Here is a 26,976-nt window from a genome sequence, read left to right on the forward strand (position 1 = left end):
TTTGCTTGTTATATAATTTTGACAATTCAAACTTTGTCTCATCGTTCCTATCTTAGGCAAATAAATTCAAAACAGTTGGGAGTTTTGAGTGTATATATTGAAAGCACATGGTCATCCTAACTATTGAAAGCACATTCTCTCGTGGTAGATTAGTTTGAATTGTCATTATAGGCCTAATGAGGACTCAATACTCATAATATTTGACCACAGGTTTGGCTATGTTGCAGCATGAGAAGTTCTTTTATTTTCAGGGAGTTTCTTTTTCAATTAAGACTGGAAAAGAAACTAGTCAGGGGGTTTAAGTCCATCCTTCAGGCTTGACCTCAATAGTAAATACTAAGGTAGAGGGTCCAACTCAACAATCTGCAGTCAACATTTTAAAAACATCTAATGGCTTCCTAACACGTGCAAATAGTTTGGGACTATCAAGTATCAACCAAGGCTTGAACACATAAAGACCCATATCGAACACGTAAATAACCAAGAAAAAATCTTAGCATGGACAACTGGCATATAGTCATAATCAAAACCCATGTTGAACGTGTAATAATCAAAGAAAAAAAATCTTGCAAAGGCAAAATTTGCCCAAAAATGACAAAGTGATTGCATGAATAGTTAACTATACTTTACAATGGATTTCTTTATATAACTTGGTCTGAGTTTCTTGCCTGATCTGAACCTTGTTAAGCATATCTGGCACCTCCATATACCAAAGTTTCTGCCATGGATATTGTGATTTCAATCTTTGCTTTAGTAGTGGGAGAAACTGTCCCATACTTTTGTTGCTGTACATGTTCTGGTATCAAGAACACAGTCAGAATCCAAAAGAACCTCGACGATTTAGAGAGGGAGATGAAAAATCTCATGGAGGTTAGGAATGGTTTCCAGCAACAGTTGGTGTCAGCTGATCAGAAAGATGGAAAAGCACCTACACAAGTAGAAGAATTATGGCTTAGAGAAGTAGAAGAGCTTGAGCGCAAAGTGGGTCTGATGCAAGCAGGTATGGTTGTCAACAAGAAGAAGAAACTTTGTGGATGTTTATTTGATTGCAGAAAGCGGTGTAGAGCCACTAGAGAAGTGGCAAGGTTGCTCAGGGAGGTAGAAGCACTTGTATTTAAAGCTGTCAGTTTCCCAGAAGCTAAAACGAATGAACATCAAGGATCAAGATTTTAAACATTTAATTATTGATTTTATGGGTTTTGTAGAGAAAAAACTAAATAAATTGTCCGTATGGAACTTGTGGCACCCCATGAAAGTTTTAGGTTTATTGAATTAAACAAAAATGGATAAGAACCATCAGTTTTCTTCATTCAACTCATTGAAGCTTGGTTTTCGACAGATATTGGAGGGAAAGCTCTGCTCTTGTGAATTTTCTGTTCTCCTGGAAAAGAAATTGTTACTTATCCCAACTATTTTTCCCTATGCACAATACATTGCATTAAAAAGACGACAATATGATAAAACCCAATGTGAGGTCATGTAAGATGGATAAAAAAAGTAGGGTAAATAACACTGTCCAATTGTAAATACCAGTCATATATGCATAGTTCAAATCATAACAAATCCCCCCATCAGGGGCAGAAGTAAAGGGTTCCAACATTGTTCAAAGTTTTTACTTCAAGTTAGAGACCTATCGAGGACTTAAGAGACTTTTTAGAGCACAACCTTGAGGAATCATAGAGTTAGTTCTGACCCCTTTGCAAACCAGAAGTAAAACACACAAGATTGGCAGCAGGATAATTTAAAGCATAATAGAATAAAAAGAGAGATTGGGAAGAAGGTATGAACGTAATGCTATTATTTACATATTATAACTGATTATTGCAAATTTATGGTCATTTATTTACAAAGTCAACAGAAAGATGACACCCCAACATCATAGTATCTACAATTCCGCATCAGTAAAGCCCCCTCCCTACTGCTCATGCTTCTCTACCGACCACCCCATAGTATTAACAGTGTTAACCTCCCAGGAGAATTAAAGAATATCTGCACACCTGAGACAAATAAAAACAGAGAGAAACATAAAATACTACCACATGAAAGCATACAAATGGAATAAAATGGACATAATTTGGCAACATAAAAGTAATGTGAAGAATGGAAATCAGTGTTTCTGTAGATGCATCACTAGAGACCCCACCCTAGATCTACAAGCAATAGAAGTTATAATCATACTTATGACCCCAATGAAAAACCAAGTGTTCTACTTGTGCTGTAAATGGCTCAAAGTAAATATGAAAATCTAATAGCATATATTTTGTTTGTCTCACATACATACATTCAGAATATATAAATGTAAAGCATTAGCATCTTGCAGCATAAGAGATTTATCAAGAAAAAACAAATGAATAACAAGTTGGAGAGAACGAATGTCATGCCTAGGGTGTCATGCTTGTACACCACAGGTCATTAAGTTCAAACAACTATGATGTCTCCTTTGAAGCACCCCACTAGCTATGTAATCATACTCACTTCATTTGGTGAAGACATTTCCACAAGATCCCCAAGCTAAATCCTTATCCAGAACTTCAGTAACCACACTATTTATATCCCACAAACACATCTACACCAGTAAGAGAGACGTACCTCTAATCAAGCTCATCACATTCGTCTCCAAAAAGATTCTCCATACCCAGGTCTTCTATGTTATTATTTACAAACTTGAGTTGACCCTCCATTTCTAAGCTGCTCTCTCTATTATTTACAGTCTCAAACTGAGTCTCTGTCTTTGGGCTGTCATTGTTATTTACAAGTCCCATGCTTTCTATTGGCATCTGAGGACCACCCTGCCCAGTTTCTTCAATGCCCTTGTGAAGTTGTACCACTCCAGCACCACTGTCAGTCATGGTGTCAAGAGAGCTTGAGCTGCTTCTGCATGAAAGCCTGCCATTTTCAGATATCCCAGACCTCTGTTGCAGAAGTTGCCCACTAATATTGTTATCTACAGCAGCAACCCTGCAGAAGAGAAGATGGAATCATATGCATTAATACAAGCTCTCCCTGTTGTGCATAAAAGAGGCAACTTCACAAAAAGATATTACCAAGAGCATGTGACATATAAGAAACAATTGCATCACCAGGAGCTGGTAAATAAATCGATGCATACAACTTCAGCTCACCTTGTTTGGTGGAATACAGGAGTTTGAAGATAATCAAAAACTGGGACCAAATCTCTTGACCTTGCTTCAATCATACGAGTCAGAATCCTTTCAACCTCAATTTCCCCTCCCCGAGTTGTTTCATCATCCATTTCAACACCTTCCACCATCATCGACTGAAAGTATATCTGGCCAACAATTTTACAAGAGCAAAGTGCATGTCAAACAGCAAACCAAGGAATTTGTATGAAAGGCATACATAATCACATTTTTGGTTGTCCAATGCTCAAAAGAAATACCTCAGGTTTTGCCCACAGTGGACTCCGAGCTTCATGCATCTGCAGTTCAGCTTCTGAAATATATAAATGATGTTTTTCCTCATGGCTGATCTTTGCTTTCGTAATGGTACCCCAAGCTTCAGGATGAATGGTGTTTCCCTTCTTCATTTCTTCAGGATATATCTTATTATTGTCTAGATTTCCATTCTCACCATATATGTCAGTGTTATCCTCTCGTTCTCTTAGGTTTTGTTTTTGACATACATTCCACTTCTGGATAGCTTCAACTACTAATCTTGCATCACACTCCGGACCTGACTCATAAGCAGTGTTTAACCCACTCACAGTTGCAGAATCTAGACCATTTGATACTCGCAATGCATATTGTATCATGCAACCAGAAGGAGAAAAAACCAAAAGGTGGTACTTAGCCTTCGAAGAGCTGCAATCCACATATGAAGCATTGCCTTTGCAATTGTGGAAAGAAGAAGCAATTGCCCCAGAAAGGGAACTCATCTTGCCTGTCGCAGCTGCTGCAGCACCACTTACAGTGCCTCTCCAACTATTATTCCCATTTCTTATTCGACTAACAACGGAAAGTGTAACTGGGGGACCAGCTGAACAGAGGCTTGGTTGATTAGGCATTTGCAAACCTGAATTAGTTGGCCAACGAACTGCCGATCTAGTTGTGACACCCAATCCAGTATTTTTGGAAGTAAAACTAGCATCAGCAGTGGGAAGATTTACTCCTCCCCAAGGATTTATAGCAAATAGATGGCTTGTCCCCCTGGAGGAACTAACCATAATCCAGTTGCTGTCGTCACTAAAACTGATGTTCTGTATGATCTGGAAAAGGACAAAAAGGAAAAAAAATTTAATATCAAACAAGCGATTGCTGCTACAATGTCATGACCAAGAAGGAAAGAAGAAACAAGAACACGGCTCTTACTGCATTGGTAAATCCACGTTGTAGTCTGTAAAGATGTACATAAGATGTGCCAGCATCAGTTGAAGAGGAGCTTCCAGGGGATCCAGGCATTATTTTAAAAACATTGATGTTATGCCCCTGAACCGAAGCAGTCACTAAAAGGGTGCCACTAGGATCAAAGCATAATGCAGAAATAGGACTCTTGTGCGCCCTGAACTGAGCAACAACAGCTTTACTGACAATATCTCTGACAATGACCTGACAAACCAAACAACATAATAAGCACATGGAACCCAAATAATTGAATATGAAAGGATCAGACGGGCATCACTAACCCTTCTAAGAAAATTTTTAAAAATAAAAAAACTTGATTTGGTAGAAACCACAATAATTAAATCATGCATGTGATGAGTATTACCATGCTACCAACAAGAATATCATTCCATGAAATAAATGGTAGACTTCATTGAATTAGTTAGTATAAGAACATTTTCCAAACAGTTTCTATTATGCAAGTGATTTGCTCATTCACATAATATATCAACAGTAGTCAAATTCAGAAAAAAGAAAAAAAAAAGAGAGAACTTATAGCTTCGAATGAAAACAGAACTGAGATGAACAATATGTACCATTCCAACATTATCTGTGTCTGTTGACTGGCCATTAACATTTCCATTGCCTTTCCAGCCAGGACTCCCTGATTGTGGAGAAATATTACTATCAGGTATAAGCTCAGAGCAGTACCGGGACAGCTTCTTATATCCCATGTCTCCCAGGGTTACAATCCCAGCAGCTAGTTGCTTGCTTGATTCTTTTGCATAGTGAGCAACCAGACTCCCATTAGAAGGAAACCCAGAAAAACTTGTAGAAGGAGTCAGATGCTGTGGATTGACACGCCCGGAATTGGATCCTGCAACAGGACTTCCACTATAAGCCAACCATCTCTTGCCTACTGCAAGAGGTCCACAACCTATACCTCCAGAACCAGGGAATCCTGTAACTATAGGATTGGTAAGAATCGTATATTCCCTTTCTAACGTTGTGGCATCAAAACAGTGTATCTGCAATAAACAAGACTACATTCTCAGACACTGGTTAAGCAGAAGATAAGATTATTGGAGAAACTTTACATACACAGGTATACCTGAGCTGCTTGAGAAATAGCAACAACTCGAGAACTGCACTTTACAGAATAAACAACTGATCTGAACTTTAGAACATGAACATATGATTGAGATTTCAAGGAATAAAACCGAACAACAGTAGGCACAAAACTGCTGTTCACTGTGTCAATAGTACCATTACGAGGAGTGGCAATTTCATCCTGTATGTTATTACCAACAGAAATGGATCCATCAGCACAAACTACCAGCAATGGACGGCTTTCTGCAAACTTGTCTGCCGATCTCTTTGACGCCAATGGTTTAGGTAACATTTGCATAAATGAGATAGGACCATCATGTCTGGATACCAGGTCACGGACATTATCTGCTTCTTCAACATCCCAAACCTGGAAACCAGAGAGGTAACCCAGCAGGAGAACTTGCCGAATGACATTTCCCTCACCCTCTAACTTGTCAAACCCAGCCCAGTTCACCTTTAGTTTTTGCAAAAGGAATATGAAAAGTTAACTCCATTCTCTATTACTTTGAAGAACTCCAGAAAAGAAAAAATATCTTAACATCAAGTGCTCATCAACAGAAGAAAGACAGTAGTAGCATAATGTCCAATGACGACATCAAATACAGAAAAAAATAAAACAAAACCAAGTTTAAAACAAAAGGAGGAAATTTACAGAAAACAACGGATTTATTAATCTGAATGTGCACAATTAACACCAATTATTTCACAATATATAATTTTAAGAAAATCAAATAAAGACACACACAAAAAGAAAATAAAAAGGAAAAGAGTAGGAAAAACTTAACTGAGAAACATGAATGCAAGAATGGCAAATATGTATTTGTGCATCTCCATTGATTCTCAACCAAATATCCTTTTACCACTTATAACAAAATCCAAACAAATATAGCAAGCTAACTTTTCCAATCACTTAACAAAGTTAGTGTTCAGAAGCACCAAGTAACAATTGTATATATCATGTCCTTCATAATACTTCCGAAGAACTCCACTGATTTCTAAACAATAAAGGTCAATGATAGTTGCAAAATATCTTTTAGAAACTACATGACAACTAAAATGTCACACCACATGTGTCACACAACCCCACACTTCATACATTAAGCAAAAAAGCATGCCACTAGTTGGAGACCGCAAATCCATGATCTTCAATTAAATTACAAGTGTTTTTGCATTTACAGAGTTGATCATCACATAATATCCAAATTCTTCAACAATGTGCTAAGGAAAGTAAACATTTCATTTAAAGCCAACCTCATTCAAATTCAAAAACAAAAACTCACAAGGCACATGATGCATGCGCCAAGTCAAACCAGACTAGATTGTGATTGTATTTTGGATACCTCAACTGGCATACATACAATCCAAACCCTCTTGTTTCCATGCCTGAAGTGATTTCTAGCTCCAAAAGAAGCAAGGAAGCAACTCCTTCATACTAATACAAAGGTCAAACTCAAGTTAACCAGCACGTGTAGTCCCTAATCCCCATAGCATCCAAGTCACACATCAGATGAAAACCTCCTTAACCCACCTATCTAACAATGAACCCATAACTATGTGCTTGACCATATGTTTTTCTATTTAATTTGGAAATCAGGATGCACACTTATAACAGACTTCATTAAGTATACCTCACTCTAAATAGTTTTACACAGCTGAGGTTCCCAGGCTCATAAGAGGTAGGACCGCCAGATTTACCTTAACTACAACATGATAACCCACATTAGGGTAATCATTTCTAAGGAACTCTAAGAAATTTCCTTTTTTGGGGGGGCGTATCAAAACTATTATTCTTTCGCACAGTGTAACATCAACAGTTTTAGCCAAATCTTTCCAAATCAGTGTACTTAATTGCAATAAAAGAGCTTAAACCAAAACACGTGGAATATCTACCACATATCTGACAAAAGTACTTTACAATACAGTCAATAGTGTTATGTATATCCAAATATTGATTTGAAATAAACACGTGTAGGCTCTCGATTACTAAGCTGAATAGTGTAAGAGCTCTTATGCTATCCGACATTAAAGACAAGCGACAAATCACAATATCCCGTTGCCAATAACCTATCTGAACTACCTATGACCACAAACTGCCACTTTCTGACACACACATGGAGCGTCTTCTTACAAACTAATCTACTAGATTCACCCATATGACTGACATGAAAACACCAACATTCCTTAAAAAGAATTGGGTCAAAAAAGAATCAAATCTTGCAGAACATGCATGCATAACAACCTCGACCACTATAGTCCCCCTTCCTAGGAGTTGCAACTGCTGCTTTCAACAACTAGCATAAACACTCATACTGTCCTAATTATATATAATGATCAATAATTCATTCACGTATCAAACTTACTCACAACAATTTTCATCATCCACACACAGCATTTGTGTTCTCTTTTGCATGTGAAAAGTTATGCAATATATTCTAACTAAATATCCATAACTGAAAATTTGCGTTCTCTACATATTATTCTGCATTCAATCTGCATTTAAAGTTTGTCCTTATAAAAGTCACCAATTTACACTGAATCCAGCCTTTATTTTCTAGCTTTTCCTAATTACAGCGTTTAACTGATTCTTTCCACAAAGGTAGCAACACCTAAATTAGATATACCATAATGCAAATAAATACTTACAGCTATACACAATAAATGAACTGAATTATACACTTCTAAACCAATTCTATATGGACGGACTTACTATAATTTTCAATCTCTCTCCAATTGCACCTAAAATATCACTAACAATCACAATTTCCACTACACAAAAACCAAAATACTGCACCTCATACCTGATCATGCTTGCTATCATCATCCCTATCCACAATAGACGATGCCACCGATGCTGCGGACCGTGCAACAGTTGAAGCACCGGACGAAACGATTCTCAAATAGCTCGAAATGGCACGAAATGAGTTTGGAATGAAGCCGTTGGGCCGAGCCGGGCGCGGAACACCACCCTGCTGCTTTTGGCCACCATCATTCCTCATCCCCAGAACCAGAGAGATCAAAATAGTGAATACCCAGATCACAAAAGCTTCTGATTCTTCAAAAACTGCCTTAATCATAACCCCAGAGCTGTTTCTCTTTGAACTAAGACCTACCCAAATAAGAAACAGCCCCAAATTCACAAGCTTTAGGTACCAAGTGTCTCCATCTCCTTGTTACACACCAAAAGCATCCAAATTTCACAAACACCCAAAACTCAAAACCAACCCCAAATCACAATAAATGAGAAACCACAACCCCTGGGCCTCTGATTTCACGTCGTTTTGTCAATAAAAACAAAGAAAGCAATTAGAACTGTGCAACTGCCTCCAGAAAAAAACAAAGTCCCAAAGTCTTATCTTCAATACCCAGAAGCCAAAATCTAAACCAGTCAAAAAATATACAATCGTTTCTCAAGAATAAGCTTTCTTATAAAAATGTACAAAAAATAAAAAAATTGGGATTTTCCAAATTTGGAAATAAAAAATGGTAGAATTATGAAATTCGAGTATTGTACAGATGATCGGAGGAGGGATGTTCTAGGGTTTCCTGAAGGAAAACCACCGAGAATTCGCCAGAAAACCGGGAGAGATCTGAGGAGAGAGAAAGTTGTAGAGGGAGAAAGAGATTGGATAATGGCAATGTTTTATTTGTTTTGTTTTAGTTTTGGGAAACAAAATTAAATTAAAAGACTATTCGTTTACGACTCTATCTGCTAATGCTTCCTTGTAAATATTTTCAAAGTTTGGGTTTGCTTTGGTTTTGGGACTACTTCACGTAGTTGAACCAAAACAACTCCACCTCAACTTCTTCAACCTCCCCTACACGTTTTAGCCTCCTCTAGTCTTCTCGCTGTTGTCAAACGGTTTTCACCTTTCTAGTTCTTTTTCTTTTTTCTATTTCTTTCATTTTTCTTAAGATTCCTTTTCCTATTTGTTGCGGTTCATTGTGATTTTTTTATTACGCATCTATGAATATTTGTTTAGCAGTAAAATTTTTATGTCACAAATATATATATTCATTGTTTGTCTTCATTTTTTATCACGTGGTAAGAGCAATGGTAAATGTTCTAAAATTTTAATTACACTAATTCAAGGCATGAATTACAATTATAGCATTTTTTTAACAGAAAATTAGAATTTAGTCCTTTTTATATTTTTTTTATTTAGACAAAAATATTATGGTTTTGTTTTTTTGTATTTTTTGGCCATTATGTGGGTTCAATTTCAATCAAACAATTATAGTGTTTTTTTTTTTTTTAAAGATATGTAGAAACATGACACCACATTGAGGACATTAAAATTTGTATCTCTGACTCTTGTTTGCAAGGAAGAGATTCTATTGAATTGAATTGAATTGGCTTCCACGCATGGAAAATAAATTTGAAGCACATAAATGATACGCCATTGATGATCTTACTTGTATATAGTAAGCAAATCACTGAATTCAAATTTAGCCATCATATATGCAATATTGAAAACATGACTCTTTTGTAGTGTTTGTTGAAGAAAAACAAAAACAAAAGCAAGAGATAAAGAGGAAAAAAGAATTAAGAATTAAGAATAGGCTTTGTTAACAGCCACGTACGGCCTTTTATGTGAGCTGTGAATACCACTAATGTGGACAGCCAGCTATGGTGTTCAAATTCACCCAGACGCCCTATCTCTTGCTTAACAAATATAATGTTAAATCAACAAATTGCAGCAGAAGAATCTTACAGAAATTGGCAAGGCAGACCTTGTAAATTAAGGGTTTAATGGAGAATTTTGTTAGTGACGATGGGACTCCCCTATTGTTTCAAATTGATATGTCCAAGCTGCGCGGAGACATGGAAGCATGTTTTGCAAGCTTGTAAGGGAGTTTCTGTTATGATCATGACAATATATTTTTGTTTTCCTTGATTAGAATTATGGGTTAGAATGGAGTTCATGATTTCTTTTGGTATATGAGGAAGCTCTCAGGATAGTGTCTTACAGCATTTTTCTTTATTGATCGAGTTGAAGAGGCACATGCTTCTGATGTCAATGCTCTAATATATCTGCTTGACTGCGCGCGGTAAAATGATTGACCAACAAGGACGAACGGTTCTTTTCAGTTACAGCATTGTTGTGATTGCTTCAAATTCCGGAGATAAGAAATTTATTTCCAGACTTGTCACACAGAAATTTAGCGTCAACCTTGATGGAGATTCCCATTCCCATGAAGAGGTAGTTGTCTTTTATGGTCATTTTAAGTTGGGTTAAAATTGTAATTTACTAAATGGAAGAGAAATGTGTGTATTGAGAGAAAAATTAGTGTGTAAATAGCAGCACTCTAATGTAATATTATGGTAATATTGTATAATATATTAATATTATATCTCTTGCAATACAAATTAAAAATTTCAAGTTATTCATGCAAAAACACTTGAAAATATTGATTGAGGAACTTAAAAATACTTTTATAACATATAAACACTTTTATTTATTTTTGTCAAATGATAGCGTTTTTGATAGTTATAAAAATAAGGCTTATTCGTGCCAATGCCCCCTGAACGTAACTTCAATTTTCAATTTGCCCCCTGAAAATTCATTCCTCCTACTTTGCCCCCCGAACTTTACAAAATACTATATTCCTTCATGTCCGTCTATGGATCCGTCAAAGCAGCTGACGTGGTGCTTACGTGGAAGGGCATTTTGGTCTTTTACCTGACGCAAAGCTGAATCAGACTGACAAAATGCCAAATCAGCTCCACATCAGCATTAAGTGGGACCCCTTTGAATCTCTCTCTCTCTCCTCGCATTCTCTTTCGCGTCTCTATCTCTCTTGGCCACACACCTTCGCCACCCCTCTCTCCGGCGCGTGAGGGTGCGACTGGCTATGGCTAGCGACGAGCTTTGAGCCATCGAGCTCACCGTTCCCTCCTCTTCCTTCCCCTAGTTTCAGTTCAACCCAGAAACCCCAAAACTCGAAATACTGCCCCGAATTCGATCCAAGCCTCGCCGGCGTTTACTCGCTTTTTCGGCGAAATTGGGACCGGTGACCCCATGGGTTTTTTTCCCCAGGCCACAACGAGTCTAGCCGTGGTGTCCCTTTGCTCCAACGATGCTCCACGACGAAGAATAAAACCCACCAAGGCCTCCGGTCGACTCCGATCTGGGGCAGAAACGAGAGAGAAAGAAGGAGAGAAAAAGAGAGAGGGAATGAGAGGCAGAGAGGGAAAGACAGAGAGAGGGATGAGAGGCTGGCTGATGACTGGGTTGGGTGTTGCGCCGGAAAGAGGACTCGCCGGTGGTGGGGCTGGCGACTGGGTTTGGGTGGGGGATCTGAATTTTTATTTTTATTTTTGCCAATGGGGGATCTGAAAATAAAAAAATAAGTTTTAATTTTTGTGAGGTAAAAGACCAAAATGCCCTTCCACGTAAGCGCTACGTTAGCTGCTTTGACGGATCCATAGACGGATATGACGGAATATAGTATTTTGTAAAGTTTGAGGGGCAAAGTGGGAAGAATGAAGTTTCATGGGACAAATTGAAAATCGAAGTTACTTTCAGGGGGCATTGGCGCAAATAAGCCTAAAAATAACGCCAATCAAACCTACATAATACATATGTTGCATATATGCTTGGTACAGAATATATGTCCCTCAATATATTAAATATATAGTTTTTAATAGTAGAATTGTTGTTATGCTTGTGTAATAAATTCATGAAATAGTTTTCAAGTATCCTGCTGAATAGTTGAAAATGGTAAACAAAACCGGACCCAAACACTTGCCGAGGTTAGAAATTACAGTTTTTCCAAACACGAAGCCAAGCCGACAAATCCACTGCCCTGCCCGTTTCTGACACGGAAACACATCCCCAGATCCGATGCACACAAATCCGACCCCCTCACGTGCCACACGTAGGTCCCCTCTCCCGCGCACGTGCCAAGTGCCAACCCATCCCCGCCTCTTTCACTTCACCCCACTGTCCTGAGATTCCCACCTAAAAATAAAAAGAAGAGAATAAAAACCAAGAAAGAAGAAAGAAATTCCACTCGGGCGTCACAACACAGCAACTCAGAACTCAGAATTCACTCGTAGTTCCCAAATGCCCGATCCGAACCCGATTGGGATTCCCGCATTTCGGATCGCGTAGATCCGCAGACCCTCCGGAGCTCCGAATTCACGAGGGTCATTCTAGAAGTTACTGGAAGGAAGGTGCCTGCCTGCCTCAGCATTCTCAGCAATGGAGTCCATATTGGCTCGGGCGCTGGAGTACACCCTCAAGTATTGGTTGAAATCCTTCTCCAGAGACCAATTTAAGTGGCAGGGACGGACCGTACAGCTTTCTAATTTGGGTAAGTTCCGCGATTCATTAGTAGCTTCATTGATTTTGGTGATTACTTAATTATTCCCTCCAATTACTAGTTCGTTGTGGATGATATTGTTTGAATTTGGCAGAGATAAACGGCGACGCTTTGCATTCGAGCATGGGATTGCCGCCGGCGCTGCATGTAACCACCGCCAAAGTCGGAAAATTCGAGATAGTGGTTGGTGACTCCAGCATTTATTTATTTGTTTTTAGTATATGCAGTGTAATCTTGCTGAAAATTCGATGGAAAATGGATTAGAATAGGAAATGAGAAGTTCAATAGTTAATGACTTTTTTGTGTGTGTGATTTAATAGCTCCCATCTGTGAGTAATGTACAAATAGAGCCGATTGTTGTGCAAATTGATAGACTCGATTTGGTTTTAGAGGAGAAATCAGATTTGGATGAGAGTTGCCCGAGCAGGTAATGCCTAATCATACATCTTACTTGATGTTACATTTCAAGATTGGAACAAGCTGCTTTTTTACTGTAGTTGTAGATTTACTGAGCACTAAATTCTTACATGCAGTTCCTCGTCATCCTCTAGCTCGGGGAAGGGTAGCGGTTATGGATTTGCTGATAAGGTGAGGTTTGATCAATGCAGTTAATCTATGTATTTGCTATACAAAATGTAATCTTGTTCTGCTTTCAGAATAATGGAACTGGGAGTCTCCGGACTTTTGCCTCTAATATCAATTTTGTGGTGGTAGAGAAAAAAAAAATTAAAATATTAGGTAAGCAGTCATACAGAGAGATTGTTGCCCAAATGGTGATCATAGCTTGTTAGCCAAATGTAATTTGTCAAGAAACTCTATAAACCCGTACTATCCTTTAGAGTGTCTACCTACTCATTAACCAAGTGAAGCAGCAGCTGACAGACCATATGTTTGGGTTACATTCCAAAATCCAAAAGATGATGTACTCCTGGAATTTTTGAACAATGCATGTCTCTGCAGGCATTCAAAGAGCCATGTATGGCTCATTTAGCCCAGCACAAAGCATTCTATATTTCCATTTCCTGGTTTCCTAATTCCTTCTTTCCTTTAATATAATTTTTAATCACGAGGCTTTGAATATAAGTTTTCGACTTCCATTCATGCCATTTCTTCTCTTGCTCTTCTGCATCTTGTAATCATCTCACGCTGACTTTTTTACTAGTATTGTTAGTAGCTTAAATAATTACTTTAGGATTCAGCCCTGTACTGCTCAAAGAAAAAGGGATTCTGGCCTGTAGTGCATTTGGTCAAAGTGTTATACAAGCTTCCATACTGAACATTTATTCTGAAAGTTACATAATTGACCTTTTTAAATTATTAGATTGCAGATGGAATGACTATAGAGATTCTCACAGTTAATCTTCTACTTGAAACTCGTGGGGGTGGTCAACGCCAAGGAGGGGCAACTTGGTAATTTCTAAGCCCAGTTGCCTAGTTTTATCTTTTTGTATAAGGATATGGCAGGAAATGCTCTTATCTGCTCCATGATTTGGTTTTTTAAGAATTTACTTAATATTATAGATTGTATAACCTTATATTGAAGTTAAATATACATGTATCTGGTTTTAAAAAAAAAAAAAAAAAAAAAAAAAACATATATCTGGTGGCAACTCCTCAATTTCTGAACTCATATTTCACTGTATGCAATAATGATGTTCCTATTTATGGATCCCTTTGCAGTAATATATGTTGTGATTAAGAAGTTTTGGGCTCCAAACAAGCAAATTTCTTTTACCCTTTAAGATGCCATATGTAATGGATGGTGCACTAATTTTGTGCTTACCTTATAATAAGCTAATTAATATTTGATAGAATTACTATTTTTCTGAGGATAGATTAGGAGTCAGCCTATGTGTTCACTCATATGGTGGTTCAGGGTCTCTGAAAATTTAAATGTTTTAAGTCCTATGGCTTTAAATGGAGATGTATACTTCTTTAAAATAAGGTAGAAGATTAACTATTGATGGCCAAGGGTGGCAGGAAGCTGAAAGTTTTGCCTCTAGAGATTTTGGATGGCTACTATCTTATGGATTCAGGGTGAATGATGGTTTAGATAGAAAAAGTGTAGGGTTGATGAGTTCAGGTTTCCTGGATAAAAGAATATAGAGATTGTAGGCTTTCTTTGACATTTGAAATCGTGAAGTCGTAGCTTATTGCTTATGCAGCTACACTCATCTTTTCATTTTATTTTCTTTTTCTACCCCAGGGCATCACCTATGGCTTCCATCACTATACGCAACCTTTTGCTGTATACTACTAATGAAAATTGGCAGGTAATGTGTTGGTTATGCTCAGATGATAATTTCTTGACTACTTTTGTAAGTTCACCTGCTTATTTGAACATTTGTTCTGTAACAGGTTGTAAATCTTAAGGAAGCAAGGGATTTCTCCAGTAACAAAAAGTTCATTTACGTTTTCAAAGTAATTTGCTAATCTTTATGCATCAGATCACTATTTCCTTCTATCTTTATTTTCTCTATTTTTTGAGCTGCTCTAATCATATGTTGCATGTGCCCACATGTTTGCAATTGCATGTTCCATTGTTCTCTGACCAGAGGTGTTATACTTGTCAAGTTTAAATTTGTATTGAATGATGATAAATTCTTTCCTTACCAGAAACTTGAGTGGGAATCTTTGTCTATCGATCTCCTGCCTCACCCTGATATGTTCATGGATGCTAATATAGCAAGTGCTCAAGAGGAAGGAAACCATAGAGATGATGATGGTGCAAAGCGAGTTTTCTTTGGTGGGGAGCGCTTTATTGAAGGAATTTCAGGACAAGCTAATGTAATGTAGATCTAAACTTCTGTAGTTAATTCTTGATATATTTGTTTTTCTCCATATATCAGTGTGAATTTAGAAAGCTTCTAGAGTTATATGGGTTTCATGTTACTGTGTCTTTCTTGACTTTGTGACTATGACCAGATTAATAACCTCCAATCAGTATCACAAGAGGCTCACAGTAAGCCTGAACATAGGAAAGCAGCAAATCAAGGTTTATAACAGCTGCTAACCAATTATGACAGGTGTCATTCAGTGATTGACTGAGTTAGTTATTAGTTGTTAGTGTTAGTTCTTAGTCGGTTACTAATCTTGTTTAGCTATTGCTTAGCTGTTAGGCTTTTACTGTAATATATAAACTCTGTAATCTCTATTCTAAAGTTAATTCAATCATTTGTTCATTTTTCCTTGGATTCCCTCTCAATTCTCTCTGAGTTTCTCTTCTCAGTTCTCATTTCTCTTCTTGGTATCAGAGCTTTGTGCTTCACAGCTCTGCTCGATCCGTTCTTGGCCATTTTCTCGGAAAATTTCTTCAATTTTCTCGAGAAAATTTCTTGTTTAGATCTGTGTTCTTGATTTGGTGTCGCGATCTTCTCTTTTCGATGGCACACGATGATCCTACTCAGCTCCTTACAACCTTGCTCTCTGGTCTCACCAATCTGCTTCGTGCTCAAAGCGATGGTGATTCTTCTCTGCCCTATCTCCCCTCGTCTTCTTCAGCCTCACCTCTGAACTTTCAGAATGTTCAGAGTATTGGCAACATGATTCCAGTCAAGCTCACCAAAGACAACTATATGCTTTGGAAGGAGCTCTTCATTCCTGTTCTGGAACACTATGACATGGTGAATATTATTGATCGTACGGTTCCGATTCCTCCACGTTTCATTGCTGGTATGCTTCCTACTGACCCTCCTAGCCCCAATCCTGAGTTCATTTCGTGGAATCACAGAGATAAAACTCTTAAAATCTGGATTCAGTCTTCTCTCTCTGAAAGTGTCCTTCCTTATGTTGTTGGTGCCAAATCTGCAAGGGATCTTTGGATTAACCTTGAAAAGAGGTTCTCTACTCTCTCTCAATCTCATGTGATTCAACTTCAAACTCGTCTTCAAGGTGTTTCTCAGGGTTCCAGGTCTATGCATGACTATCTACAAGAAATTAAGGAAATTTCTGATAGTCTTGCTGCTGCTGGCGCACCTATTGATGATACCACAATGGTTGTTCATATTCTGAATGGCTCGACTGAAGATTATGATGGTTTTGGTACATCCTTGAGGGTCAGGGCTACTCCAGTTACTCCTGATGAAGTTCATGGTCTTCTTCTCAGTGAGGAACTTGCTCTTACAAGGAAGCGGCAGACTAAAGGCTTACTGGACACTCCAGTTCAAGCATTTGCTGCTCCTCATTTCACTGGTGGTTCTTCCAACAATTTCAAGCCTAAGTATCAGGGTAAAGGCAAAGGCAAGATGCACTACAACAACTACAATGGTGGTAATCGAGGTGGCTAGCTGACACTGGAGCTTCTAGTCATGTCACTTCAGACTGCTCTAATCTCAATGTTCATTCTGAATATGATGGTCCTGACCAGATTGTTATTGGAGATGGTCAAGGTTTGTCCATTTCTCACATTGGCTCTACTACTTTGCATACTTCTAATGCTGCTTTTCAATTGTCTAAGGTCTTACATGTTCCAACTATAGCCTATAATCTTCTTTCTGTTAATCAATTTGTCAAAGACAACAATTGTGTCATGATTTTTGATTCTGATTCTTTCTCTGTCAAGGACAAGATTTCGGGGAAAATACTTTTTCACGGACCTGCTAGAGATGGCTTGTACCCTCTCCAGCCTTCCTCTTCTTCTGTCAAAGCTTCTCCAGCTGCTTTTACTACACATAAAGTTCCAGCTTCAATCTGGCATTCTAGGCTTGGTCATCCTTCCTTCCAAGTCTTACATAGAGTCATTTCTACTTTTCAATTACCTGTTTCTGATAGTATAAATAAACTTCAGTCTTGTGTTTCTTGTCCACTAGGTAAAAGTCATAAACTTCCATTTCCAAAGTCCATTTGTAAATCCACTTCCCCTTTACAACTTGTGCATGTTGATCTTTGGGGTCCTTCTCCTGTTCTCTCTGTTAATGGCTATAAATACTATGTGAGTTTAGTGGATGATTGGTCTCGTTTCTGTTGGTTATTTCCACTTGCCCGAAAATCTGATTTCTTCTCTATCTTTCAAAATTTTAAGGCTAAAGTTGAGAATATGCTTGACTGTAAATTGAAAGTAGTTAGAACTGATGCTGGTGGTGAGTTTACTTCACGCCAATTTCAAAGTTTTCTTTCTCAACATGGTATTTCTCAGCAATTTAGTTGCCCTCACACCCCTGAGCAAAATGGAGTGGTTGAGAGGAAGCACATGCATATTGTTGAACTTAGCAGAACAATCCTTGCTCAAACTGCTATTCCTTTTAAATACTGGGTTGATATCTTCACCGCTGCTGTTTATATCATCAATAGACTTCCTTCTCCTCTTTTAAATCATATTTCTCCATATCAAGTTCTTTTTCACCATGTTCCTGATTACTCCTTTCTCAAAACCATTGGATGCGCATGTTATCCTTGGCTTAAGCCTTATACTACTCACAAGCTTGACCCTAAAAGTAAAGCTTGTGTGTTTCTTGGCTATAGTCTCTCTCACAAAGGCTATAGATGCTTAGATCCTTTAACTGGCAGGATATATATATCTCGACATGTTCAATTTCATGAAACAATTTTTCCTTTCAAGACCTTTGTTCCTCCTTCTTCTTCTCCTGTCTCATCTTCTGTTCTTTCCGATCCTATAGTTCCCCTTCCTTCCATTGTTCCTCCACCAGTTTTTCCACAACCACAACCACCACCATCACTATCATCATCACCACCACCACTATCCCCATCACCTCTCCCTTCTCCACCATCTCTTACCCCTTTACCATCCTCTTCCCCCTCTTCTATTTCTCCACCTTCTCCTTCTCTTTCTCCTGCTCCAATTAATCACCATCCTATGCAAACCCGTTCTAAATCTGGTATCGTCAAATCCAAGTTGCTATCTGCTACTCTTCACCCTATAAATCCTGCAGTTTCCTCTTCGGTTACTTCTATACCTCCTACCCCCAAAACCTATTCTCAGGCTGCCAAGGATTCATCTTGGCGGGAGGCTATGCAAATTGAGTATGATGCTCTTCAGCGGACTGGTACCTGGTCATTAGTTCCCTATGATCCCTCTATGAATCTTGTGGGGTGTAAGTGGGTCTATAAAGTCAAGCTCAAGGCTGATGGTACTTTGGAAAGATACAAGGCGCGCTTGGTGGCTAAAGGCTTTCATCAAAATCCTGGTATTGACTACACAGAGACCTTTAGTCCTGTTGCTAAGCCTGCTACCATCAGATTTTTGTTGTGTCTGGCTGTTCAATTTGACTGGTCTATCAAGCAGCTTGATGTGACCAATGCTTTTCTTCATGGTCATCTCAAGGAGGAAGTGTTCATGGTTCAGCCTCAAGGATTCATTGATTCTGCTCGACCTCATCATGTCTGCAAGCTACACAAATCTCTTTATGGCTTGAAGCAGGCCCCCAGGGCCTGGTATGAGGAACTTATGCATGCTCTTCTTCAGCTCGGGTTTGTTACTAGCTATGCTGATACTTCCCTTTTTGTTCGCGCTCAAGATACTATCACCTATGTCTTGGTCTATGTCGATGATATACTGATTACAGGCAATTCCTCCTCTTTTTGTCATTCTCTCATCTCTCAGCTTCAAACTCAATTTGCAATGAAGGATCTTGGTTCTTTGCACTACTTCCTTGGTCTTGAGGTGGTGCGCACTTCTCAGGTTCTCTATCTTACTCAGCAGAAGTATACCTTCGATCTGCTTCTCAAGACTTCCATGGTTGGTGCTAAACCTGTTGCCTCTCCTACTGCCTCTGATCGACTTGATGCTGATTCTGGTGATCTCCTTGTGGATCCTACTGAGTTTAGGTCCATTGTGGGTGGTCTTCAATACCTTACTTGGACTAGACCTGATATTAGTTTTGCTGTGAGTCAATTATGTCAGTTTATGCATACTCCTAGAACTTCTCACCTCATTGCAGCTAAGAGGGTCCTTAGATATCTTAAGGGTACCATTGGTCATGGTCTTCGATTCACTAAAGGTTCTCAGCTTCTGACTGCATACTCTGATGCTGATTGGGCTGGATGTCCTATTGATAGGAGATCTACAACTGGTTTTTGTCTCTACTTTGGCAATAACTTGCTCTCTTGGTCCTCTAAGAAGCAACCCACTGTTGCTCGGTCCTCTACTGAGGCTGATTATAGAGCTTTGGCCTGTACTGCAGTGGATATAGTTTGGCTATGCCAACTTATGAGAGATATGCATTATTTTTTATCTGCTACCCCTTTGCTTCTTTGTGATAATCTTGGTGCTATGGCCCTGGCTTCTAACCCCGTATTTCATGCTAGGACTAAGCATATAGAGGTGGATTATCATTTCATTCGAGAATTGGTTACTTCTCAGTTGGTTTCTCTCTCTCATGTTTCTACCACTGAGCAGACTGCTGACATCTTCACTAAGCCAGTGTCTATTACTCGGTTTCACTATCTCAAATCCAAGCTGCAGGTGTTTTACAACCCCTTCAGCTTGAGGGGGGATAATAACCTCCAATCAGTATCACAAGAGGCTCACAGTAAGCCTGAACATAGGAAAGCAGCAAATCAAGGTTTATAACAGCTGCTAACCAATTATGACAGGTGTCATTCAGTGATTGACTGAGTTAGTTATTAGTTGTTAGTGTTAATTCTTAGTCGGTTACTAATCTTGTTTAGCTATTGCTTAGCTGTTAGGCTTTTACTGTAATATATAAACTCTGTAATCTCTATTCTAAAGTTAATTCAATCATTTGTTCATTTTTCCTTGGATTCCCTCTCAATTCTCTCTGAGTTTCTCTTCTCAGTTCTCATTTCTCTTCTCAGATCACAGTGCAAAGGACTGAATTAAACAGTCCACTTGGGCTTGAGGTTCAGTTACATATTACAGAAGCCATTTGTCCTGCAATAAGTGAACCAGGTAACAAGTGCAATATTTTTGGATCACTTGTTTCACTAATTTCTATAAATATACGGTATGCATATAGTCTGGGGCTAATGTATTAATTATGGTGCGCAGGACTACGTGCTCTTCTCCGCTTTATGACAGGATTATATGTCTGCTTAAATAGAGGAGATGTTGATTCAAACACTCTGCAGGTTTGTAGTTGTCTTTACTTCATTTATTATCTTGCTAACCTTTTTATGGACCATCTTAATAAATTGTCTTTTTCTTCTGTCTGTCTGTCTACATATATATCATGGAATATTTGCAGCGATCCACAGAAGCAGCAGGACGTTCTATAGTCTCAATTGTTGTGGACCACATATTTCTCTGCATTAAAGATACTGGTTAGTGATTATTTTTTTTTTTTTTAAGTAATGTTATGGGAATTTAATACTTTTGTATATGGGGGGAAAAGGGAAAAGGGAAAAAGGGTCAAGGGACCCAATTTATTGGTAGCTAAGTTTTATTAACTGCTCCCTTACATTTTGTAAGGTTGCATGTTACATTCTGTTTTAGACTACTTTTTTTTTTATTTGAAGCCTTCTCAGAAGTTTTGAATTTACTTGCAGAGTTCCGTCTCGAACTTTTGATGCAATCACTCTTCTTTTCACGGGTACTGTTCTGTGACTCTTGCATATTATATTCAAATTTCCCCTAATCTTAGTATTCTGATATCTTTCTTTTTTTCTTTTTTTCTTTTTTCTTTTTTAAGGTAAGATTCAGTCTACATTGTTTCTGATAAAAAAAAAATATCAGTCTATATTAAATGTATTATACTTCACAAATATGTCCAGATTTACAATTAAAAATATTTGGCATTGAAATGTGTGCAATACTTGTTAAAAACTCGTAATATAAGTATTTACAGCCATACTACAGAGCCAGTAGATCTCATTGGTGAGCTTACAAACTGTAGGCTGTATGCATATCATGTAGTGTTAATGCCATGTTTGTTCTACTCATTTAAAAGTCCAATATTTTATATGGGGATCCACTTTTGCAGGCTAGTGTTTCAGATGGAGAAATTGACAACAACTTGTCTAGGGTTATGATTGGTGGACTTTTTTTGAGGTAAACTTAGTTCAGTTACAATGTTTCAAGAGATATGGTGCTAGTACATAGGTTTTCTATCAACATTCTCATGGAGCTCAGTTTGGTTTTGTTAGAGTTCTACTACATGTAGCTTTTCATCTTCTTTTCTTTTGGGTGTTGTTTTTGCATTTTTGTATATGATTTTTCTTGATCTTTTATTTACAAGTACACACATAACTTTACTAACTTGATTTATTTTCAAGATTATATGTTAATCATAGGTAGAATTTGACTAGCTGACCCCATTTGTTTGGCCAAAGGCATAAAGGAGATGAGTAGTGTACATAGATATAGTCTGTTCCTTACCTGTAACAGTTCTAATTTTGCTTCTGCATGTTGAGACTAAGTAGTTTAATTTGGTCCTATTTGTTGTTGAAGCCATTAAATTTTGGACGTAGTTTTAAAGATATACAAATTTGTACGATAGGATCTCTGATAACCCTAGAAAAATAGAGAAAATGCCTCCCCTCTTTCAGTTGGTATATATTCAGTCATATGACTAAATTATAATTTATGTTGGTGGCTGAAATGTAGGGATACCTATTCACGACCTCCATGCACCTTAGTGCAACCATCAATGCAAGCCGTTTCCGAAGAACCTGTGCATGTTCCTGAATTTGGTATGGGATAAATTTATTATTTATTGGGAGAGAATTAGATTTAACCCAGTTGCAGTGGATTAGGTTTTGGCCCTTTTGGGTATTTGTAATTTGAAGTTATTTATTCTCTCATCTTTTTTGTTAAACAGGTAAGGACTTTTGCCCTCCCATCTATCCTTTGGGAGATCAGCAATCGCAGTTTAAGGGTGTCCCTTTTATATGCCTGCATTCTCTTCAGATCAAGCCCTCCCCAGTTCCTCCATCTTTTGCTTCACAAACAGTAATTAATTGTCAACCCCTAATGGTATGCATCAATTATTCCTAAGTAGGACTCCTTATATCAACGATTCTTATTGCTTTTTGTATCTTTTTTTTTTTTTTTGCTGTTCTTTTTTTTTAATCTATGAGTATCATTTTTCATCTTTGCTTTTTCGTAAATTCCAGATACATCTTCAGGAAGAATCCTGTTTGAGGATTTCTTCCTTCCTGGCTGATGGAATTGTTGTCAATCCTGGTGTTGTTTCACCAGATTTCTCAGTAAACTCCTTCATTTTCACCCTCAAGGAATTAGATGTTACTGTTCCTTTGGACATCGACAAATTGTGTAATCCTGCTAGTAACAGGGGCAGTATTGCCCAGAGTGCCTTTTCTGGAGCAAGTCTTCATATTGAGAACTTGTTCTTTTCAGACTCACCTTCATTAAAACTAAGGCTACTGAATCTGGAGAAGGATCCTGCTTGCTTCTGTCTCTGGGAAGATCAACCGATTGATGCTAGCCAGAAGAAATGGACTACTAGAGCATCACACCTTAGTTTGTCTCTAGAAACATGTACTAAGTCAGCCGGACTTAAGAGTTCTCTTGACCGGACCACAGGCTTGTGGAGATGTGTTGAGCTGAAAGATCCTTGCTTCGAAGTAGCTATGGTAACTGCTGATGGGAGCCCATTGACAAATGTTCCTCCTCCTGGTGGTATTGTCAGGATGGGGGTAGCTTGTCAAAACTATATTTCCAACACTTCTGTTGAACAGTTATTTTTTGTTTTGGATCTTTATGCGTACTTTGGCAGAGTTAGTGAAAAAATTGTTCTTCTAGGAAAAAATACCAGACCAAAGGAAAATGGGGATGACAATTTTGACGGAAAGCTGATGGACAAGGTTCCCAATGATACAGCAGTAAGTTTAGCAGTGAACGACCTTCAGCTTAGGTTTCTGGAATCATCTTCCACGAATATTCAAGGAATGCCTCTAGTTCAGTTTGTTGGGCATGATCTCTTCACGAGAGTTACTCACAGAACTCTTGGTGGTGCAATTGCTGTTTCATCCACTTTACGTTGGGATAGTGTTGAGGTAGACTGTGTAGACACTGAGGGAAACTTGGCACATGAGAATGGCACAGTTTTAACTTCTATTGAAAATGGTCTTCCCATGAGTGGAAACGGGGACCCTCAACTAAGACCTGTCTTTTGGATACATAACCAAATAAAACATCAATCAAATGGTAAAGCTTTTGTCGATCCTTTTCTGGACATAAGCATGGAACATGTAATTCCTTTAAATGAACGAGATGCAGAGTGTCATAGTTTGAATGTGTCAGCTTGTATTTCTGGCGTTCGCCTAGGTGGCGGAATGAACTATGCTGAATCCCTGCTGCATCGCTTTGGAATACTTGGCCCTGACGGTGGTCCTGGAAAGGGGCTATCTAAAGAGTTAGAGAATTTACAAGCAGGACCATTGTCAAAACTATTTAAACCATCGCCTCTCATTGCTGATTTGAAAGAGGGTATGTGACAATAGGATTTGGGTAGTTTTCTGTGATTGGTTACACACACAGGCTGTTATGCTGTTCTCTTATCCCTTTATTATTATTATTATTTTCACTCATTTTTTTGTGACTGCAATGGCCTTAATACTCTTTTTTTTTTTTTTTTTTTTTTTTTTTTTTTTTTTTTTCAGATAGAAGTTCCAGAGATGGGAAAGAAAGTGGGGTTTTGAACTTGGGAAGGCCAGATGATGTGGAAGTGTCCATAGAATTGAAAAATTGGTTATTTGCTCTTGAAGGTGCACATGAGATGGCAGAAGGATGGTGGCCCTACAATCATGAGGAAGCGAGCAGAGAAGAGAAGTGTTGGCACACAACATTTCATAATCTGTGCGTAAAAGCAAAAAGTAGTCCAAAGCATTTGCTGAATGGCCATGGAAAGTCATACAGGACACAAAAATTTCCTGTGGAATTGGTTACGGTAAGGATATCTCACTCTTGCCATTGTGGCTCCCTCTCCTTATAAATTTCTGGTGACCTGACAATACTAAGCATATTCCTTGGTGGAACTTGGTTGGGTTGATTTGGCCTGTGCCTTAGTGAGTTAGTTCTGACATTAATGCTCTGAAACTGTATATATAGTTTACTTTTATTGTGAATATAATTCAATGCTAATTTAGCTGCAACTGTTTGTGATTGATTTCAATTTCGTTAATTTATGTGCCTTTATTTTGATCATGGTGATATCCAATTCATGATCTCATACATTTTAAGGATGGTTGTAGGTTGGTTTGGAAGGCTTGCAGACCTTGAAGCCCCATGCTCAGAAGAGTATCAATCCTGTTGTCTTACCTGTGAATGGGATCAAGGACACTGCTGAGACATCTGCAGGTATAAATCTTGAAGTTCGTGCAGTGATATCAGAGGACACTGTTGATCAGGAAATGGTGGAATTGGTTGTGGAAAATGTGAAATTCTCTGTTAAGCAACCGGTAATGGGATTTTCAAGTTAATGACCATATCTTATTTTCTAATAAAAATGTTCTGCATTATGATACGTTCATCTCCTTAGATTGAGGCGGTTGTAACAAAGGATGAGTTGCAACATCTTGCTTTTCTGTGCAAGTCAGAAGTTGACTCAATGGGTCGAATCACTGCTGGAATTCTACGGCTACTCAAGCTGGAGGGGTCCATTGGCCAGTCTGCAATGAATCAACTAACCAACCTTGGTACGAAATCAAACTTCTTGTCAGTAAATGAATACATTTCCATTAGTTCTGATCAGGATTGAGTTCTTCTTGTCTTCCAAGTCCTAGGATTGATATGCTAAAGAAGTTCAATCAATTGACATTTCTTGAAATATGCACTTGCTTCCAAGTACTAAAATGCCTTGAGTTGCAGGAAGTGGGGGCATTGACAAGATATTCTCCCCTGAAAAGCTCAGCAGGCGTAGCAGCTTTTGCGGTATTGGGGTCTCTCAACCAAATTCGGTTGATGAAAGCCCAGGTACAACCACCTTGGAATCGACAGTGGCTTCACTTGAGGATGTAGTTACAGATTCACAGGCCAAATGTGCTGCTCTTATTACCGACCTAGGTAGTTCAGAATCGTCCGTGCAGCATCTTGCAACTGTAAAACAACTCACCCAGAAACTCCAGAGTATGCAGACTTTATTGACGCAATTACGGTCTCACACATAATTGGCCACCATTTGCAATTTTTTCCCCCTGCAATACTTTGGGATAAAAGTGATCCCAATCATATAGCTTACCCATTCTTTTTTGTATATAAGAGAGAAAATTCCATGGTGAGTGTATCTACTTGTCAGGCTGAGATAAAATCTGTTCATTTGTCAAGTAAGCAATTTTGTAACCCAAGGATGACTACCAATGTATCGATCTAAGTTTCTAAAGAAATATTCCGTTCTTCACCACTTGTCAGTTACGATGATGATGGTCAATTGGGAAAGATATTTGTGCTTTATTTCATGTTTAACAAGTTTAAAGCAGGTCACCTATACTTAGACGGATGGTCAAGTTTAGCAGTTCAGGATGGTCATGGATAAAATTACTCGTATGTGTGACCATTCATCACGTAGATAACCTGATCTGATACCATAAAGAAATGTAGGCATATATTTCAAAACCAATTGATAATGTGAGGAGTAGCTCAAATTTTTATAAATCACTAGTAAAGCCCTTACATTTTTCAATGTGAGATTTCTCTCAACAATAAGCTCCTAGAATTTAAAATAAAGGGTGTGGATTTGAAGTTGTAGTGTAAATGGTTTAATTGGGCTTCAGAAATAAAATTTGGATTGGTGACATAAGAGAAGAGAGGAGAAAAAAATTTATGTAAGTTATATATATTTTATGTGTTTATTTTTCTTATCACGAGATAGTTTCTCTCGGAAAAGAAAGACATAAGGAAAGAGAAAGGATAGAGAGCGAGAAAGAAAGAGGAGGGTGGTGAAGGAGGGACTAGGTTGGTGATGTGGGCGTGCTCCGGTGGGTGCTAGGCTTCCTCTCCTTCCTTGACCTCCCCTCCCACCTCCAAACCTAAGTTCAAGCGCTTCACTGAATCCTCCAAACCCACCGCTCCTCTTGTGCCCCCCAGCTTGAAGTCGGACGCAACCTCGGATTGTGGTACTGACTTTTAATCTTTGTTTGGTTCTTTAGGAAGAGTGGGGAAAAAGTGCATGGAGAGTGAAAATTTGATTATGGCATTTTGTTTTATGTCGTTTTAGTTTATGGGCAATGAAGAACTTCCCCACAAGTAATCTAAATGGTTGTGTTAGGCTCAGTATAGGGTTTTCCCTTCTGTCTTTTTTTTTTTTCTTGAAAAAAAGGATCACTT

General features: G+C 38.3%; 2 protein-coding genes across 4 annotated transcripts; one reads left to right on the forward strand and one right to left on the reverse strand.

Annotated features, from left to right (window-relative positions):
• Positions 1 to 1,783: 1,783 nt before the first annotated feature.
• Positions 1,784 to 9,252, reverse strand: G18F (autophagy 18 F-like protein). 2 transcript variants are annotated; one of them, XR_015119858.1, is made up of 8 exons: positions 8,249 to 9,252; positions 5,452 to 5,904; positions 4,937 to 5,368; positions 4,329 to 4,565; positions 3,401 to 4,225; positions 3,123 to 3,289; positions 2,382 to 2,958; positions 1,784 to 1,997 (listed from the first exon to the last, which is right to left on the reverse strand). XR_015119858.1 is itself a non-coding variant. In XM_086228904.1 (8 exons), the coding sequence occupies exons 1-7, from the start codon at positions 8,522 to 8,524 to the stop codon at positions 2,592 to 2,594; spliced, it is 2,757 nt and encodes a 918-aa protein (XP_086085030.1). In that variant the 5' UTR covers positions 8,525 to 9,251; the 3' UTR covers positions 1,784 to 1,997; positions 2,590 to 2,591. The 2 variants fall into 2 exon arrangements, 1 of the variants encoding a protein (XP_086085030.1); XM_086228904.1 differs by having other exon boundaries at positions 2,590 to 2,958; positions 8,249 to 9,251.
• Positions 9,253 to 12,364: 3,112 nt separating this feature from the next.
• On the forward strand, positions 12,365 to 26,050 carry LOC147298207 (amino-terminal region of chorein). 2 transcript variants are annotated; one of them, XM_086229251.1, is made up of 20 exons: positions 12,365 to 12,767; positions 12,871 to 12,959; positions 13,097 to 13,203; positions 13,310 to 13,364; positions 14,098 to 14,186; positions 14,983 to 15,049; positions 15,135 to 15,197; positions 15,393 to 15,563; positions 20,550 to 20,643; positions 20,743 to 20,822; positions 20,939 to 21,014; positions 21,240 to 21,283; positions 21,674 to 21,741; positions 22,297 to 22,382; positions 22,511 to 22,665; positions 22,806 to 24,141; positions 24,315 to 24,601; positions 24,906 to 25,112; positions 25,193 to 25,349; positions 25,522 to 26,050. In XM_086229251.1, the coding sequence occupies exons 1-20, from the start codon at positions 12,656 to 12,658 to the stop codon at positions 25,818 to 25,820; spliced, it is 3,642 nt and encodes a 1,213-aa protein (XP_086085377.1). In that variant the 5' UTR covers positions 12,365 to 12,655; the 3' UTR covers positions 25,821 to 26,050. The 2 variants fall into 2 exon arrangements, with proteins under 2 accessions (XP_086085377.1, XP_086085378.1); XM_086229252.1 differs by lacking the exons at positions 12,365 to 12,767; positions 14,098 to 14,186.
• Positions 26,051 to 26,976: the final 926 nt, after the last annotated feature.

This window comes from Dryas octopetala, chromosome 1, assembly GCF_963921425.1.
Source record: "Dryas octopetala chromosome 1, drDryOcto1.1, whole genome shotgun sequence".
NCBI lineage: Eukaryota > Viridiplantae > Streptophyta > Magnoliopsida > Rosales > Rosaceae > Dryas > Dryas octopetala.